The sequence below is a fragment of the Barbus barbus genome (assembly GCF_936440315.1).
Source record: "Barbus barbus genome assembly, chromosome: 36".
Lineage (NCBI taxonomy): Eukaryota > Metazoa > Chordata > Actinopteri > Cypriniformes > Cyprinidae > Barbus > Barbus barbus.
Window position 1 is genome coordinate 24,306,677 of NC_136714.1, and position 17,920 is coordinate 24,324,596.

The following is a 17,920-nucleotide window of genomic DNA, read 5'->3' on the forward strand; positions in this document are numbered from 1 at the left end:
TCTAGTCTCTCAACAGCTGTCAGAGCACATTTAGATGTTTTTAGATTAATAATAGCATCACTATGATGGCACTAAACCCTTCATTGGACAGGTACTGAATATTATGGAATAAATCAAACGTTAAATAGCAGATAAAAAATGACAAAATGTCCCACGCCCTGGTTTCTTTTCTGGGAGGTGATGGGAACATGTACCACCTTGACGGTCCACATAGCAGTAGTGCGCAGCTGGTGGGTCGCGACCCAAAAATGGGCCTCAGGTTTGTTTTGATATGTTTTATATTTTATATTGATGCATTTGGTAGTTGCTTTATTCCAAGCGTAGTTACTTAAAATGCAATTAAGGCACATTTGATCAGCTCATGTATTTTCCGGGAATTGAACCCATGATGTTGGTGTCGCTAGTACCATACTGCACTGTTTAAGCCAAAGAAATGCATATGCTCATGGCTAGCAGAGAACCAACAGTGATGAGGAAAAAGCCCATCCCATATATTTTAGTTTTTTTTTTGACAGGCAGTGCATCCAATCAAACACTGCATGCAGCACAGACAGACTGTGGGTCAAATAGCCAAGGCTATTTGTTAAATGTCAAATAATGTTCTTTTTTTACACCTTTTATGCAACTTTATACACCTTTCAGATTTATAAAATCACTTTTATCTGATATGGTAATGCCTGTAATTTCCACACTTCAAAACCCCCTCTCTGTTATCAGTTTTTATGTAGTAGATTTATTTGAATGCAGGTGGGAGTTGGATAGTGGTCTCTGTGTTAACTGAGTCAAATCAAGTAGGAATTAAATTAGTACTGCTGTCAGATAACAGGTTGAGTTCACCAAACATGGCTCATGCTGTTTAATACTAATATTTTAGCATAACGTTTTGTCTATTTCCAGTTTCACTTTTGTTAAGGAGGTTCTTGTTGACATTTTACACAATCAAATATTTTGTTACAGATTTGGGTTGCCATTGCGTAATTAAAGTCAGATCTAGGTTATGATGCAAAACCCATTGAAAACTACTGCCATAAACTGTACAAGTGGGCCTCATAAAAATCTCTGAATGTCAATTTGTTTTGAGCAACTGTATCTGTAATGATTATTTTGGTGTCTTTTAAGTTGTGTAAATGTACAGTGTTGTTAAAGGTGAAATCTCAAAACTCTGCTATGTGGAAACAAAAATGTCATAATAAATATTTATTATACATTTCATTTTCACTTCAGTGACTCTGAAAATTTTAAATAGAAAAACCATGCTTTTTAAACATCGTTGTATTGTTTCTTCCTGGACCATGGCCACTTTTTGTAAGGCTGGACGTTTCAGACTGCTTGAATATAGCATCAAGATTTATTGTTGAAAAATGTATCTTTTTTTGTCTTTCTGGGGACGATATCTTTCTGTTACAGTTTGCTTACATTCTGCAGATGGTGTTGGAAGGCTGTTGACCTGAACGCCGTAATTCCTGCCATGTTTAATGGATATCGGCTTTATCTGAGTTAAAGTGTTTACAGTCAGATCGCGTGAAGAATTCAGATTAGAAATTTTCTCACACCGCAGGTGAGCACACTCTCTTAGACCTGTAATAAACACACGCTTTTTTGTTAGTTTTGTAGAAGATTGATTACATTTCTCTGTCAGAGAATGATAAAATCGTGGCTCATTTGGACTGATTTGGCCAAATCAAGGCGATGGGCTGCCATACACAATGGAATTTGTGTTACACAACACAAATCAAATACTAATGCCATTGTAAAATCCTACAAGGACCATTTATAAACCTGTGTATGGACTTATATAATGGCTTTTAATGGGCACTTTGTGCATGTATGTTGATCGTCTGTCAGTTTGAAAGGAGACGTAGTGATTTTGGTACAATTTGCCAAGCGTGTGTGTGGTACAGTAAGATGCTTGCACCCTCCGAGACTGGCGAGGAACTCAATGATGCCATTGAAGTGTGTGTAACTCTGCACAGCTCTCTATCACTCACACACATTCTCATTGTATTCACAGCAATGGAGCCGATGTCCATTTTGAATTGAATGTGCGTCCAATGTGGCTTTCTTGTGTGTGTTTGTGCCTCTCTGTGTCTTTGTGAGAGATAGAGGCCTTGTGTTGAAGAAAGACCGATTTTGTGTGTCTTCGTATGCATTTGTGTGTGTTCAGGCCACATAGTTTGTTTACCCCTCTGGCTGTGAGCTCTGCAGGGTGTGAACTATCACATGCAACAAGGCTGATGAATCTCAGTCCAGATACACACACACATGGTTCGAGTGAGGCATTGTGGAAAGAGGTGCCCTGAGACATGTAGCGGGGCATCAGCGGTCTCGACTGACATGGGGACACATCACTGTCACAATGTAGCCTAACGTAAAGTACAATCTGATTGGCCACGGCTTCCCTCGGGAGGTCAGGAACATTTAGATAACAGCATGAAATTGCGCCTCACTGATTAGTGCTGTCCTGCAGCGTCTGTCCCATGAGTTAGCATCATCTAGTTAGCTGATTTCTTTGCACTTGCTTTCAGGGGATACATTACCAAATGAACATGAAGATGTCAGTCTATCTCCTCGATGGCTGGGTTTTATTTACCTCCATGGTAGTGATGCAGTGCCATTATTCTCCAGCATATTTGTAGATGTTTTTTCCTCTCTGTTATAGAGAAATCCTGTCTATTAGTTCAAGCAGTTACGTTTTTGGTGTGGTGTTGCATTCTCCAGAAAAAAAGGACAAAAGCTGTTAATGAGGTGGCGCTTTTTCAAAAGGTACATAAAGGGTTAATATTGGTACCTTAAAGATGCATATTAGTACCTAAATTGTACATATTAGCACCTAAAAATGTACATTTGAAATGCTTTTAAAAATGTACTGCCCCAGAGACAGATATTGTACCTTTCTTCCTGAGAGTGTGCTTAGATCTGCTCTAGCAACCCAAAGGTTGTAGGTTCAAACCTCAGAATGTTTTCAGTATGTGAGCAAGTCAAAACTCAGGGTTTTAAAAGTTTTTTTGGCAACACTTTACAATAAGGTTCATTAGTTAACATTAGTTAATAACATTATTAATAGGACGATTCTAAGGGCCCGACGTTGGAGGGGGGGCCCCCGAAGGGGGAAACACGATTTTTACCGAGGAGACACGATCGCAATCTGTACGGAGGTAGGCTACAATAGTAGGCAATAGAATAAGATACATTCAAATAGAATGGATACATTGGAAAATGGATACGAAAATCACAAATAGCCTAATAGTCGGCCTGGCCGATATCTAGGTTTGCCACTGTTAAAGCTGTTGAACCAATCTAAAGGAATGATTAAACTACACTCAAAAAAAAAAGTTGTTGAATGAACTTAAAAAAATTATGGTAAACTTTTCCACTAAATTTAATTACATTTTTCCAACAAAATCTAATTTGTTTGAAATTATTTGCTGTAATCTCGTTGTATAAACTTAAATTCCTTCAGTGAAGACTACAATTTTTTTTTTTTGTCATTCCTACTAAAAAATAATTAATTGAATGAACTCAATTTAATTAAGGGCAGGATTTCCATCCAATAAATATGTGTAGCCCCAACTCATAAAAAACTAATTCATGCCATGAAATGTTATTGAGTTGGGCCAACTCAATATGATCACATATAGTTTAAATGAAAGTGATACATTGATGAAGTTTAACTATAATCAGGCAGAGATCCTTCTACACGAATAAATTATTGCTGAATTTATTTAATTTTAGGCATTATCCAACTTGCTAGGCATAGCAAAACATGGTATTGGTACATCTGTGGTATGCCCGTAGTTGTTTTCTAAAAATTTAAACAACTTTACTTCATGTAAGCATTAGCAGGTCCTCAAACCAAGCACATGCTCTACACTTTACCACAATGGTAACCCCCCAAAAACACTAACATACCAGAAACTCTTTTAAATACAAACATAAAAGAGCATTAAACATTAACAAGTCTCACAATGTTATCATCTTAATAAAAATGCCTGAAATAACATTTTATTTCAAGATTTACTCTCCTTATCCAGCCGTGCAAAGCATGATGGGAAGGGGAAATCCACTTCCTAGTTACAAAAGTAAAATAATTTATGTTCCTTCAAATTGAAAATATTGAGTTGAGTCAAAACGCAACTGTTTCAAGTCAGTTTAGCACAATGCAATTGTATAAATGGGAAACCTAACATAATTGTGTTAAATGAAAATTATTTTTTTAAATAAACATGATACACAGGATAATTTTCCTGTCATGGTAGATTGCAACCTTAGATTCCCTATATCGTGACTGATTTGTAGATGTGATCCAAGCATTGACCAGCTTGATTATGGTGTATCTGCTACATATGTGTGGGATATTACTTGAATGTGTTCTCGGTTCTAGTATGAAAATTACTAACTGTTGCCAAATAGTGAGTTTTTCAGGTTTGACGGGAAACTAAAATTAGAAATTTTTTCTCTGTTTGTTCATGTGTGAGTGCTTTCCTTTCATTTCTCTCTCTCTCTCTCTCTCTCTCTCTCTCTCTCTCTCTCTCTCTCTCTCTCTCTCTGTGTGTTGAGGTTGTGTTATAGGCTGTGTCCTCGCAGTCAGCGAGAGCAACAGAACTCCAAAGTAGTCCATGATGGTGGCATTAGTAATGTTGTTTATCATCTGGGAGGTTTTTCTAAACACTTGAAAGCATCATGGGAGTATGTAGGATCATACAGGATGGGAACAGATTGTTTGAAATATGTTTAAATGTGAAACATTCCAGTTTACAAGCTGGACACACCAAGAGCTGCTCTGCTAACAGACAGCAAGAGCTAGAGTCTTGAGTTTATTCATTGATGCAAGATTGGGGGAGATACTCCGAAACTTTAATTTAAACTACAGTCAAGATATGTGTGTGTGTGTACTGTATTCCATAACTTTTTAAAATAAAATACACTATATACTGTACAACCAATAAAATTCGAAAACACCTTAATTTATTCATTAAACTAACTTGGGAATTGCGCATGTCAGTGTTTTGGTATTAAAAAAGAAGACATAAAATGCAGATTAGAGAATAAGTTAATCATTTTTTGAACAAGTTAATTAGAAATGATTAGCTTTGTATTTTTATATATTTTCATTCTAGTTTTGTATTATATTTTTTATTAGATTTTACATTTTAAAAATATTTCTATTTAGCTATAATTTATTTTTATGTCAGTTTTCGTAATTTTAATACTTCAACTTAAACTTATTTCAGTTTGTGGACAAGGCAGCAAGTTTTTCATTTAATATTTAGATTTTATTTCAATATTTTAGTTACTAAAATGATTTTTTTACTACTTTTAATTTTAGTTTTGTAATGATATATTTGTGAGTGTTGATGCGTAACTGAGGTGAGCCTGTAGTCTTTTCTCTGTATTTGGTGAATACAGAGTCATTACTGCTACACACAGCTAGAGCTAGAGAATCACGATCCTCTCTTTTTTTTTTTTTGTCACATACACAATTATACAGCGTATAACCAGCAGTGAAATGTGTGCTCTGCATTTAACCCATCCAAGTGTACACACAGTAGTGAACATACACCCGGAGCAGTGGGCAGCCAACGCTGTGGCGCCCGGCGAGCAGTTGGGGGTTCGGTGCTTTGCTCAAGGGTCTCACCTCAGTCGTGGTATTGAGGGAGGAGAGAGTGTTGGTTATTCACTCCCCCACCTACAATCCCTGCCGGACCTGAGACTCGAACCCACAACCTTCAGGTTACAAGTACAACTCTCTATCCATTAGGCCACGACTGCCTCATTATTTTATCACATATTCCTGCTCCTAATTTATTACTCTGTCTGTATCATCAGACATCTTATTGTCTCTGTTTATCTACTAATGACCATCTGTTTCCCCCTCAACCAGCATCTTTCTCTCTTTCTGTCTCTCTTGCCTGTCTTTCTCACATTCTCACTGGTTGTTATTAATATCCATTGAACAGAGACTCCATCCATGGAACCTGTATACTGTTTCACCCTTAATGAACCAAATGGTGAAGATAGGAAAATGAAAAGGGTGAAAATGGAAAACCAGACAGAAAAGGAAGTGTCTTTAGGTGAAATTACTTAGTTTATAATTTATCATTTAAAATTTGTATTTTTATTAAGATTGTATCTCATTGATGGAATGATAATCAGGATTTCTTTCACCTAGAGAAATGTATAATTTTGGAAAATGTGTAGTGCAGTGGGTAAAAATTTAAATTGTAATTTTCCAATTTGAGAAAAATCATGGACATTCCTGAAGTATAGTTAAAATGTTTCTCTTAATGCGTTATTATTATTTTTTTAATCTAAACATACATCTATAGATGCATGTCATGTCATTGGCTAGATTAGAAATTGCTATATGTAAGTACTTTATTTATAAAATGATTTTAAAAATCCTGTCCAAGCAATTACAAACAGATCAGAAATCATGAAAAGGTTACTAAAGAGGCATAAACTTGATCTAATTTGTATGATTTATAGATTTACAACAGATAGGCCTAGATAGACATATTTTAGATATCACTTTGAAGATTTATAGATTTGTGTAAACTTTCAGTTTATATGGCTTGGAGTGAATTTGTGTGCATTTTGAACTTTCTGTGTTGTGTTCTGGTTGCCTAGCTGTGCATGCTGAGTTACTGCTTCAGGAAGATGAACTGATTATTCTCTAGATAAGATGGCATTCAGCTGGTAAGCTATATATTCATAGATAACACTCTGTTTCATGAGGTTATTTATAGCCCAGTTTAGAGGAACTCCTGAGAGAAAACGTCATCTCTTTTTACACCAACATTGACACTTTGAATTACACTATTGGCCTATCTTTTTCGGATAGCAGTGATTATTATATTCAGTTTCAGTTCATAAACTGCTTTGTTTGTGGTAACATTTATTCAAAACAGACTAAAATGTAACTTAAATGTTTCAGAAAATGTTCCATGAGCGATTTATATATATATTAAAAAAGTATAATTTATAAGGTTATTGCAGACCAGATAACATTTGTTCATAACTTTTAGAGAACCTTCAAAAACACTTTTCCTAACTAAATGTACAGTTTCACAGTCTTCAGCTTGTCCAACGCCTACTGCCTTTGGAGAGGGTGTATGTCTTGCTGAAATAATAAAAAATGTTACAGACTTGCCAGTTGTATCATGTTTTAATGAGCTGCAGTAGTTAGGTGTTAATATAGCCTGTGCTAATGAGCTTTTGTGTGCTCACATTTCCTATCCTTTACCCTGTTTCTACAGCAGTGTGACATAAAGGTTTTAGCAAATGTAGGCCTATTTTCACATCCCTCACGGATACACACATCCCCAAGGCTTTAAATATACAGAAATGTTCTTGTTGTGTAATCTTACTCAGGGCTCAACAATATGGATTTATGTGCAGGTCCAGTCAGACAGAAGTTTAGATTATTTATTGCCCTGCCAGCATTTTTTACTAGCCAAAAATGTACACGGTTTTGTTTTTCTGTACTGTTATACTTGTTTGAACATGAGCAAAAGTGGTTATGAGCTTGTTGAGTTGTTTACTCTGTATTTATTCCATCCATTTCCAGTTTGACCCATTCAAGGTGGTGGGACATGATAGATGGGCAGTATCACATTTGACGGTAATTTGCCAGTCACAGTGACTTGGAGGCACTGTCGGCTCTCGCTTGAGTTTTCATCTGAATTTGTAACTGTGCAGTGTACTATTCTGCATTAATAATCTTCATAAAGCACAGATACTACCTCCCGGACATTAGCAGGTTTTCTAAACTGCCTAAAATGTCTGGGCTTGGCTTTGTTTTGCTATTGCTTTTATACTTGCTGAAAAGAAGTTTGACCTATAGCATTCAGGCATTGTACATTTTCGACCAATCATGGTTTGCGAGACGTAGAGAGAACGGTCAAAACAATGCAAATACACATGCATATAATGTATGAGGACAGAGCATATCAATAGGAAAACAAAAAAGCCAAAACATTGGACATGTAAGGCACTTTAGAAATGCCAGGCCAGGGCATGTCCTGGAAAAAGAGCACATAAGGCCACCCTAACATTGATTTAACCTTTGGATAAAAGCATCTGCCAAATGACTAAATGTAATATAAATGTAACCTGGGTATCCATGGCATTTCTTGTGGTTTAACAGTTAAAATGTGGTCACCATGTTAGAGCTATGGTAACTTTTTATTAGAGATGTGCTTGTTGTGTTGGCCACATGCAAATATACTTGACCTTTTTGTTAGTGTCAGTGAGTGAAAACTTTAAAGGGATCTTTGAATGATTACTTAACGACTCTGTACTGATGGAGAATGCAGATAACGGTAGCACACTGCATCACACGCGGTCTTAAGATCACAGTCATACATTTGTGTGCATACATCATGTGTAACCATCAGTGTGTGCGTGTGTGTTTACTCATCTACACTTAGCTAAATTTATCTACAGCTAAATTTGACAAAACTGTCTTTTGAAGAGTCCATTGGAAACCGTCCGTATATAAATACACACATGTATATGTATATGGATGTATATGTGTGTATATATGTATACACATACATACATATACATATAAATATGGAGCTGGAGACTAAATGGTTCCTGATGGTTTCTCACCTAATTCTTCACATTAATTCTTAATTCTTTTGCAGTTAACGTGCCTTCTTCTCCACCTGTTTTTTCTGAACGCGCTGACCCAATGAGCATTTCGCTGGCCAATGGTCATGCCTTAACTTTGCTAATTCTATTATTGCATTCGTATTGCATCCTTCTCATGGGCATTTAATTTTTTTTTTTTTTACTTTTATTGTTGAGTTCAATCTCTTTTTTGGCTCATTTTATCTGTAAAATTAAACCTGCCTAATAATTCTGCACACCTGAAATAAGGAGTTTTTGGGCTTTTATTGTGGCCAGCCTAAGGCACACCTGTGCAATAATCATGCTGTCTAATCAGAATCTTGATATGCCACACCTGTGAGGAGGATGGATTATCTCGGCAAAGGAGAAGTGCTCACTAACACAGATTTAGACAGATTTGTGAACAATATTTGAGAGAAATAGGCCTTTTGTGTACATAGAAAAAGTCTTAGATCTTTGAGTTCAGCTCATGAAAAATGGGGGCAAAAACAAAAGTGTTGCATTTATAATCGTTCAGTGTGTGTGTATGTGTGTATATATGTATATGTGTATGTGTATATATATATATATATATATATATATATATATATATATATATATAAAATGTGTATATATGTTGCTAAACAAACAAACTGACAACACAAAGAATATATTTAGATCATCTATTTATAGCTTGTATGAAATGTAAGAAAATATTTTGTTGTAAATAAAATGAAGATTATTGATGTATGTTTATCAAGAATTTTAAGTTTTTCTACTCTACAATTTTTTGTTTAATTCAGTTTGTTTTTTGCTGTTTCTTTTTGATAGTTTGTGAAATTTACTAAAGATCTCGTGAAAGATAAAGAAATAAAATCTAAAAGTTATAAATAAATATATAATATATAAAACAATTTTTTAGGAAAAAAATTAGCATGGGTGTGTTAAATTGCTAAAAAAGTAACAGTAAATATGTTTATAAAGTTATTAAAAAAAAAAGTTGTATTTCAAATAAATGCTGGTCTTTTGAACTTTATATTCATCAAGGAATCCTGAGATGAAACGTATCACAGTTTCCATAAAAATATTAAACCAACTACATATAATATTTAAGAAAAAGTCAACCTTGTTTGCACTCGAGAATGTGCTTTGATTCTAGCATCTCCTGGTCGGCTATTGTGTGGTTCCTCTGAGTTCACTGGACAGAAACACTATCTAGGTGATATCTTATGTAACGTGATAAGTAAATCTTAATCAATAAAGCCGCAGCGCTGCCTTTTGCCTACTGTCATCTGGGGGTTCTAAATATAGCGGGGATCATATTTTATCATGACCTCGTACTCTGTGAAGGAAGGCCTTTGTTCTGCATGTGGTTTTATGTCTCTGTGTGTGTGTTTGTTGTCTTCAATAAAAGCACATGACAGAGTCAAAACACACACAATGTGCTGGGGAAGAGGAAAGCACCACGAGAGAAGACGAGAGAGAGACGGGATGTTTGAAAATACAGGAGATGAAAGCGTTTAAGATAAGATTAAGATAACAAAAATAACTTAATCATATCTATAAATGCAGTGATGTGATTTCATATTTGTAAGGCATCTGTCCTCCATATTTTCAGACAAGCATTACTCTTTTCAAATGTAAATATGTGAAGGATTTTTAAATGCAATTTTATGACAGTTATACAAAAAATATGTTGTAAATTGTTTTGAGATATATTTTGTAAGTTTTGTGTAAAGTAAAATAGTACTGTTGTTGTTATTATTTTATATTTATTTTATACCCTACACTAAAAGTTTTGGGTTAGTACAATTTTTTTCTTTTTTAAGAAATTAATACTTTTATTCAGCAAGGGTGCAATGGTAACACATTTAAAGCCTTAAAGCTTATTTTTAACGCATTATAAAAGTAGTTTTAATGCATTAATTAGGCTATGCCTTGCATGCAATGCCCTTTATAATGCATTGTACAATCTCAAGAATAATTGTAACCATAGTTAATACATTATAACACTTATCAATGCATTGTTACAATATGCTTTATTAATTTGGTTATAATTATTTATAACAAGATATAATATATTATAACGCACATTATGATGCATTATACCCTTTAATAACCCTTTATAATGCATTTTTGATAAAGGTTGTAAGTGTAAGTAAAATGTTTCTGGTGCATTCATTTAAGAAAAGTAAAAGCATTTATAATGTTACAAAATATATTTTGAATAATTGCTGTTATTTTGAACTTTTTATTCATCAAAGAATCCTGAGAAAAAAAATGATCACAGATTACACAAAAATGTTAAGCAGCACAACTGTTTTCAATATTGATGGTAATAATAATGTTGTAATAATTAAGTGTTATTAATAAAGTCTTTGATATGCGACTGTTTGTAAGTTTGTGTGTTATGCCAAGTTGCATTGCTCTTTTGACCCACTATTGTCTCTGTCAGTGTTGTTCTCCAACTGTGGACAAACAGCAAGATGAAACGTGTGTGTGTGTGTGTGTGTGTGTGAGTGCGCGAGTGAGTGAGAGAGAAAACTAGGAGAACAGCACAGGTCTTTTATCCTGGCGAGATCTGCAGCATCAGGAGAGCTGAAATCCACCGTCTCTCTTTGAAGAGGGACTGAAATGAAACATGTGGGGTCGTTTTAAAGATAATTAAGCGACATTTGAAGAAGTAAAATGCTTGGTTTGTTTATTGACACAGCCATCAAAAGTTGTATGATCTCTGTATCACCACTGACCATCACATTATTTTGCTGCATTCGTCATTTCCTAAAGGTGAAGTGTGTCATGTATGTATAAATTCTACCTTAGTTTAATGTGCAGAGACAACTATCCAAATATCCAATGGTTAATATCCAAAAACTGCAAACAGTGTGCCACTGTGCAGTTTTTTGACTGTGGTCAACGTCTGGTTCAAGCAGTGATGTGAGTTTGGGACAGGATGACCTAAAAGGAGTGTTTTTAGACTTCAGACATTTTATTTTTCCGTCACAGTTTTGCTACGAACATGAACTCCATAGTAAATGTGATATTACTTGATCAAATTGCTATAAATTATCAGATTTTTTGCCTGGTAGATAATAAAACAGGCAGAAAAACTTATGCAAATCACATATAATATGCAATCTGACAGCAGCTGTTAGATTTTACTGTATGTGAAAAGTCACAGTAAATTCTGCATGGTAGATTTAGCTAATTGTTTCGGAATTTTGTTGTGTGTGTGTGTACAGGTTTATATGGTTCATGAGGACACAAATGTGTTTAATGAATGGCATAGGTATGATGACTTGAACATGGTTTACGAGGACATTTCCTGTGAAAGAAAATATAGTTTGATCAGTATAAAAACCATTACGCCTGTGGAGAGTGCCCGTAAACAACATATGTGACCCTGGACCACAAAACCAGTCATAAGGGTCAATTTTTCGAAATTCAGATTTATACATCATCTGAAAGCTGAATAAAAACAGCTTTCCATTAAAGTATGGTTTGTTAGGATAGGACAATAATTGCCTGAGATACAACTATTTGAAAATCTGGAATCTGAGGGTGCAAAAAAATCTAAATATTGAGAAAATCACCTTTAAAATTGTTGAAATCATGAATATCATTTACCCTGGTAATGCCACAATACCTTTTGGTTTTAGGTGCTTTTCACAGTAATTTCACATTAGTCTCAATAAATTTCAAGCAAGAAGCTCTTGACTCCTAGATGGCTTCTCAATATTTAAAATAAACATAAAACAGGCAGATATCCAAAGCAAATTCATGCTGTTCCATTCACATAAGAGAAAATGCTGATTTAATGTTTATATCTTTTTACTGGAAAACAAGACCGTGCAATGCATCTAAATGTCTACTTTTTTTATTTCGCAAAATTAAATGTGCATTACATATGCTGCTTATCCGTATTTAGCCTGAAGGCTTTTTGTACATGTGTGTTTGTGTGTGTGAGTGTGTGTGATTCCTGCTGAGAGGCTTATGTGTAGTGTTAAAGTGGATGACGCAGAAGGCTTTGAGCCACCTGCTCTCTGTCATTGCAACAATGTCGCCAAACCATTTGGACAACGCCCTAAAAAACAGCCTTTTTTTGCAACATATTTCATATCTGACAAAGCGTTAGAACTGTTTGACAGTAGGAATATGGATAATCGTGTTCAAATCAGCTGAATAACCCACTTGGATTGGAGTTCGTGCTGATCAGGACAGCTACATCTACCATCATTAATCCAACCTGTGAAACGTTATTTTTTTCGATGGATCGATTTTGTCTTGTCTAGTTTGTGTAAATGGTTGTATTCATGGACATTCAAAGACATGTCAATATGTGATTAAAAACAGGACAGGCATGTCAGAATGTTGCTTCAGGGCTCTGAGATGGTAAAACCAGATGCATTCTTGCTTTTTGTTTCCTTTTTTTAAACTCATTTCAATGAAACACACCTGTTTCTCTCGATCTCTACCAGGTGACTGCAGCAGAAGAGCATTTGGGGCCGATGCGACTGACCCAGGAGCCCATTCAGGTAGAGTCCTGTTTAGTCATTTTGCTTCAAAAATTTGTAGTTGGTAAAATTTATGTTTTTTGAAAGAAGTTCCTTATGCTTGCCAAGGCTGCATTTATTTGATCAAAAATACAATAAAAACAGGGAAACATTATTACAATTGACTATTTTCTACTTGAATATATTGTCAAATTTAATTTATTCCTGTGATGCAACGCTGGATTTACTCAAGTCTTCAGTATCACATGATCCTTCAGAAATCATTCTAATATCCTGATTTGCTGTTCACGAAATGCATTTTTATTATCAGTGTTAAAAACAGTTGTGCTGCTTAATTTGTATGTGGAAACCATGATACAGGTTGATTTAAAATAGAAATATTTTATTTCAATAACTGTTATAAATGGCTTTACTGTCATTTTTTTATCAATTTAATGTGTATTTAATGTGTACTTGAGGAATAAAAGTATTAATTTATTTTTGAAAAATCCAAACTTTTGAATGGTAGTGTATTTGTTGGCTTTTTAAGTGTTTGTCTGGTAAACTTTGATCTGGTTAATGATCTGGGCTGGGTAAACAAAAGGTGCATGCTTAATTGCCTAATTACTGAGATTGTGTCCATGTTATCATTGTGCAAGGCAGTAAACCTCAGACTGCTTTAAGTGAATGATTAAAGTAATTAGTGTGCTATATGTTGCTTTTAAATGAAAAAAAAAAAAAGTTATTTAGAAATTTGTTAGCATTAAATAGTTAATTCACCCAAAAAATTAATTTTGTCAACCACTATAAAATATCCAGTTTCTATCAAGTTATTTAACTATTTCAGGATTGCATAGTTTTGCAGTGAGGTTTAGACTATTTTAAAGCACAATCTCTTGATCTTATGGGATTTAATGCGTAATTGCTGCAGGTCAATATAAAACCACGTTGTGATGTGTTATGATCTCTCATGGTCCCTGCAGTAATGCATTGTGTAATGTCACTGTGACACCGTAGTGCATCACTACAGGCAGTGATCGAACTATACCGTGGACTAACAGGGCTTGCAGCAGGTGAATCGGTCATGCCATTAAACTGCCTTGTGTTTTTTTGCCATGGTGGCTGTATGATGCTAACTGCAGAATGGATTTCAAGGACTGCGCGCGCAGATCTACGGGCCAATGTTGAATCCAACCTTTATATTTTTCCTACAAATCTTTGAGTTAACATGCATTAAACATGAGTGGAATGAATTTGCACCGCAGCGCCCCCACACCTTGATGCTCATGACAAGAATAGCATGTATAGTTATCTTTATTTAAGTGAATTAGGTTTAAATCGCCGTGATGCATGAATGAATGATATTTTTGCAATTTTACACACAATAATCCAAGATGATCACATTACACAAAACTGAAATTGCACGTCAAAATAACACATTGTCAATATTTTTTGAGACCCCCCCCCAAAATTTCACAAATCACGTTTTCAGGGGAGCCCATGTCTTATTAAGGGGAGATGAGCTCCCCCGTAGTTTGCACCCTGACTACAGGACTCTTTTTAGTGATGTTTTGATCTCACACAGGCTGTGCAGTGATTGAATGCTACTGTGACATAAGGCTGTGCAGTGATTGAATGCTACTGTGACATAATGCATTACTGTCATTGCTGCATTGTCCTGTTCTACAGTAAGGCAAATAAATGAGGGCACCCAATGACCTCTTAACATGGACTCATGACCCGAGGGATAATCTTGAGATGTCTCAAAGGATTGACACGATTATCCTGAGTGTGTGTGTGTGTGTGTGTGTGTGTGTCTGTCTGTGTCTGTGTCTGTGTGTGTGTACGAGTGTGTGGTATTAGTGGGAATTATGGTTCACTAAAAGTGGAATTGTGAAACAGAAAGTGTGCATAATGTTAACCTAATGAAGGACTACCGTTTGTCAGTCATTGAGGCCGGTTATGTAATCACTGACTCTCTGTGTCCAAATTTCACAATACACCATTACAGGTTACCAAAATCCGTTACCATCTTGTATTTTACAAATTCTCTCTGGCGAGGTCTAATGTCCTCTGTTTCATACTCTAGAAAGCATTTTGATTTGATGTGAAGGATTTCACAAAGCAGAGTCACCAAATCCGACAACAAACCGTTACAAGTTACCAAAATTCATTACCTCTCCCTGATGTCTAAACTCCTCTGTCTCCTCAATTTTTATCCTAGAAAGCATTTTGCTTTTATGTGAGCAGTTGCACATATACTTTCAGGGTCACCAAATCCAACAACACACAGTTACAGGTTACCAAATCAGTTACCCCCCTCTGTTTCACACACAGTGGCTTTAATATTAGCCAAATTCACTAGGAAGCATTTTGATTTGATGTGAACAATTGCACATACAGAGCAGGGTCACCAAATCTGACAACACACAGTGACAGGTTGCCGAAATCCGCTATTTTACACAGATTTTGGTAATCTGTTACACTGCATTGTTGGATTTGTTGACCCTGCTATATATCTGCAGTTTTTCACATTTCTGATACTTGTGAAAATGGCCTGTTCTGGTAATCAGTAGAAATGTGTTTGAGAGTTAGTGTGTGAGCGGGTGAGGTCACTCTGCCCCCTGTAGGTGGATGTGTGATGCTGCACGGTGGGCCTCCTGAGCGAGGTAGCGGTGACAGAGGCGACCTGAGCGACCTGAGCCATGTGGAATTTCACATCGCAGCTCCATGGTTAAACAACGCTGAACAGGATGAAAGACTGTTGACCTTTCACACACACCCACCAACAGCACCTCTCTCTCTCTCCGTCTCTTGTCTCGCTCAGGTGTTACTGGTCTTTGCTAAAGAGGACAGTCAGAGCGATGCGTTCTGGTGGGCGTGTGAGCGGGCGGGGTTCAGGTGTAACATCGCACGAACACCTGAGTCTGCGGTGGAGTGTTTCTTGGATAAACACCACGAGATCATCATCATTGATGGCCGGCACTCACGGTACTTTGAGGCTGATGCCGTCTGCCGGTAGGTACAAGCAAACCATCCATCATCTGTCGCTCACTTGTTTCTGTTTAGGCAGGATGGGGAATTCACTTTTTTAGCTACAAATGCCATTTTTTTTTCCTTTCAAGTTCGATATAATAATTCAATAATATATGGATTTTAATATATATACATACACACACACATATATATATATATATATATATGGATAGAGAGAGCGAGAGAGAGAGAGAGAGAATATATGAATAATATATGAAATTGTTATAACGCTCAATGTTGAATCACAAGGTCTTATTTTGATTCTGATTCAATTGGATTTGATTTTGATTCATTTGGGTATGTTTTTCAGTTATAATGTACATTTTTCTTGCATTACAGTTCAAAGGTTTGGGCTCAGTAATAATTTAGAAATGAAGACTTTAATTCAGCCAGTATGCATTAAATTGATCAAAAGTGATGGCAAATACATGTATAATTTTACAAAATGATTCTTTTGAATTGTATATTCATCAAAGAGTCCTGGAAAAAAAAAAAAAAAAAAATATATATATATATATATATATATATATATATATATATATATATATATAATATGTTTTTTACAAAAATTATAAGCAGCCTAACTATTTTCAACATTAAGAATAATCGGAAGCAAATCGGCATATTAGAATGATTTCTGAAGGATCATCTAACACTGATGACTGCCATAAGGATGCTGAAAATTCTGATTTGCATCACGGGAATAAATTACCTTTTAAAACATTAAAATAGAAAGTTAATATTTCACAATATTACCGTTTTGCTGTATTTTTATCAAATAAATGCAGTATTGTTGACTTTTTCAAAAAGGTGAAAAATAAATCTTACCAACCCCAAACTTTTGAATGGTAGTTTATGAAAGAATGTACATTATAAATATAAATTATAAAGGGAATTGTTTCATACTGATTCAAACCAGTAACTCGTAATTTATTCATTTCAGGAATCGTGCAACTCTGGTGGAGCAATATGTTTTTGATTCACCAAAAAGAGTCAGTTCGTAAGAATCATGTTTATGTGAATCTTTAAGTCCAGGTTGCCCACTGTTGTCTCTGAGAGGTAAATAAGGCAAAATGACTCTCCACTGTGGAGGAAGTGTCCCACATTTGGCTGGTTGCGGGTGTTAATTTCCCATCCTGCACAGAGGCTTAAATCAATGTGCGCGCACACATACTCAAAGCAGCAACTCTCTGCCGAATCTAGTAACTGCCAAATCATTTTTTCCCAGTAGATGTCTATGCGTGTGAGGAAGAGAGTCTGTTGGAGATAATGTGTTGACGATACTTGATTTCACTGCGATGATGAAATCAGAAAATGTAAAAACCTACTTTTTTTTGTAATTGTTTTTAAACAGGATGATTCGAGCGACCAAGCCTTCTGAACACACTGTTATTTTAGCAGTGATGCCACAAACGTAAGATCTCAGAGAACACTTTTATCTACAAACCCGATTCCAAAAAAGTTGGGACACTGTACAAATTGTGAATAAAAACAGAATGCAATGATGTGGAAGTTTCAAATTTCAATATTTTATTCAGAATACAACATAGATCAAATATCAAATGTTTAAACTGAGAAAATGTATCATTTTAAGGGAAAAATAAGTTTATTTTAAATTTCATGGCATCAACACATCTCAAAAAAGTTGGGACAAGGTCATGTTTACCACTGTGTGGCATCCCCTCTTCTTTTTATAAGAGTCTGCAAACATCTGGGGACTGAGGAGACAAGTTGCTCAAGTTTAGGAATAGGAATGTTGTCCCATTCTTGTCTAATAC

The 17,920-nt window shown here is 35.5% G+C and overlaps 1 protein-coding gene across 1 annotated transcript in view; it reads left to right on the top strand.

Moving 5' to 3' along the window:
* The first annotated feature begins 12,642 nt into the window (after positions 1-12,642).
* LOC306855687 (high affinity cAMP-specific and IBMX-insensitive 3',5'-cyclic phosphodiesterase 8B-like) overlaps positions 12,643-17,920 on the top strand; it is a 42,692-nt gene continuing 37,414 nt past the window's right edge. The window contains exons 1-4 of the mRNA XM_079394492.1: positions 12,643-13,005; positions 13,092-13,148; positions 15,934-16,124; positions 17,497-17,556. Of these exons, the coding sequence (XP_079250618.1) occupies positions 12,982-13,005; positions 13,092-13,148; positions 15,934-16,124; positions 17,497-17,556 (332 nt within the window). The 5' untranslated portion in view covers positions 12,643-12,981. The remainder of the gene's footprint in view (positions 13,006-13,091; positions 13,149-15,933; positions 16,125-17,496; positions 17,557-17,920) is intronic.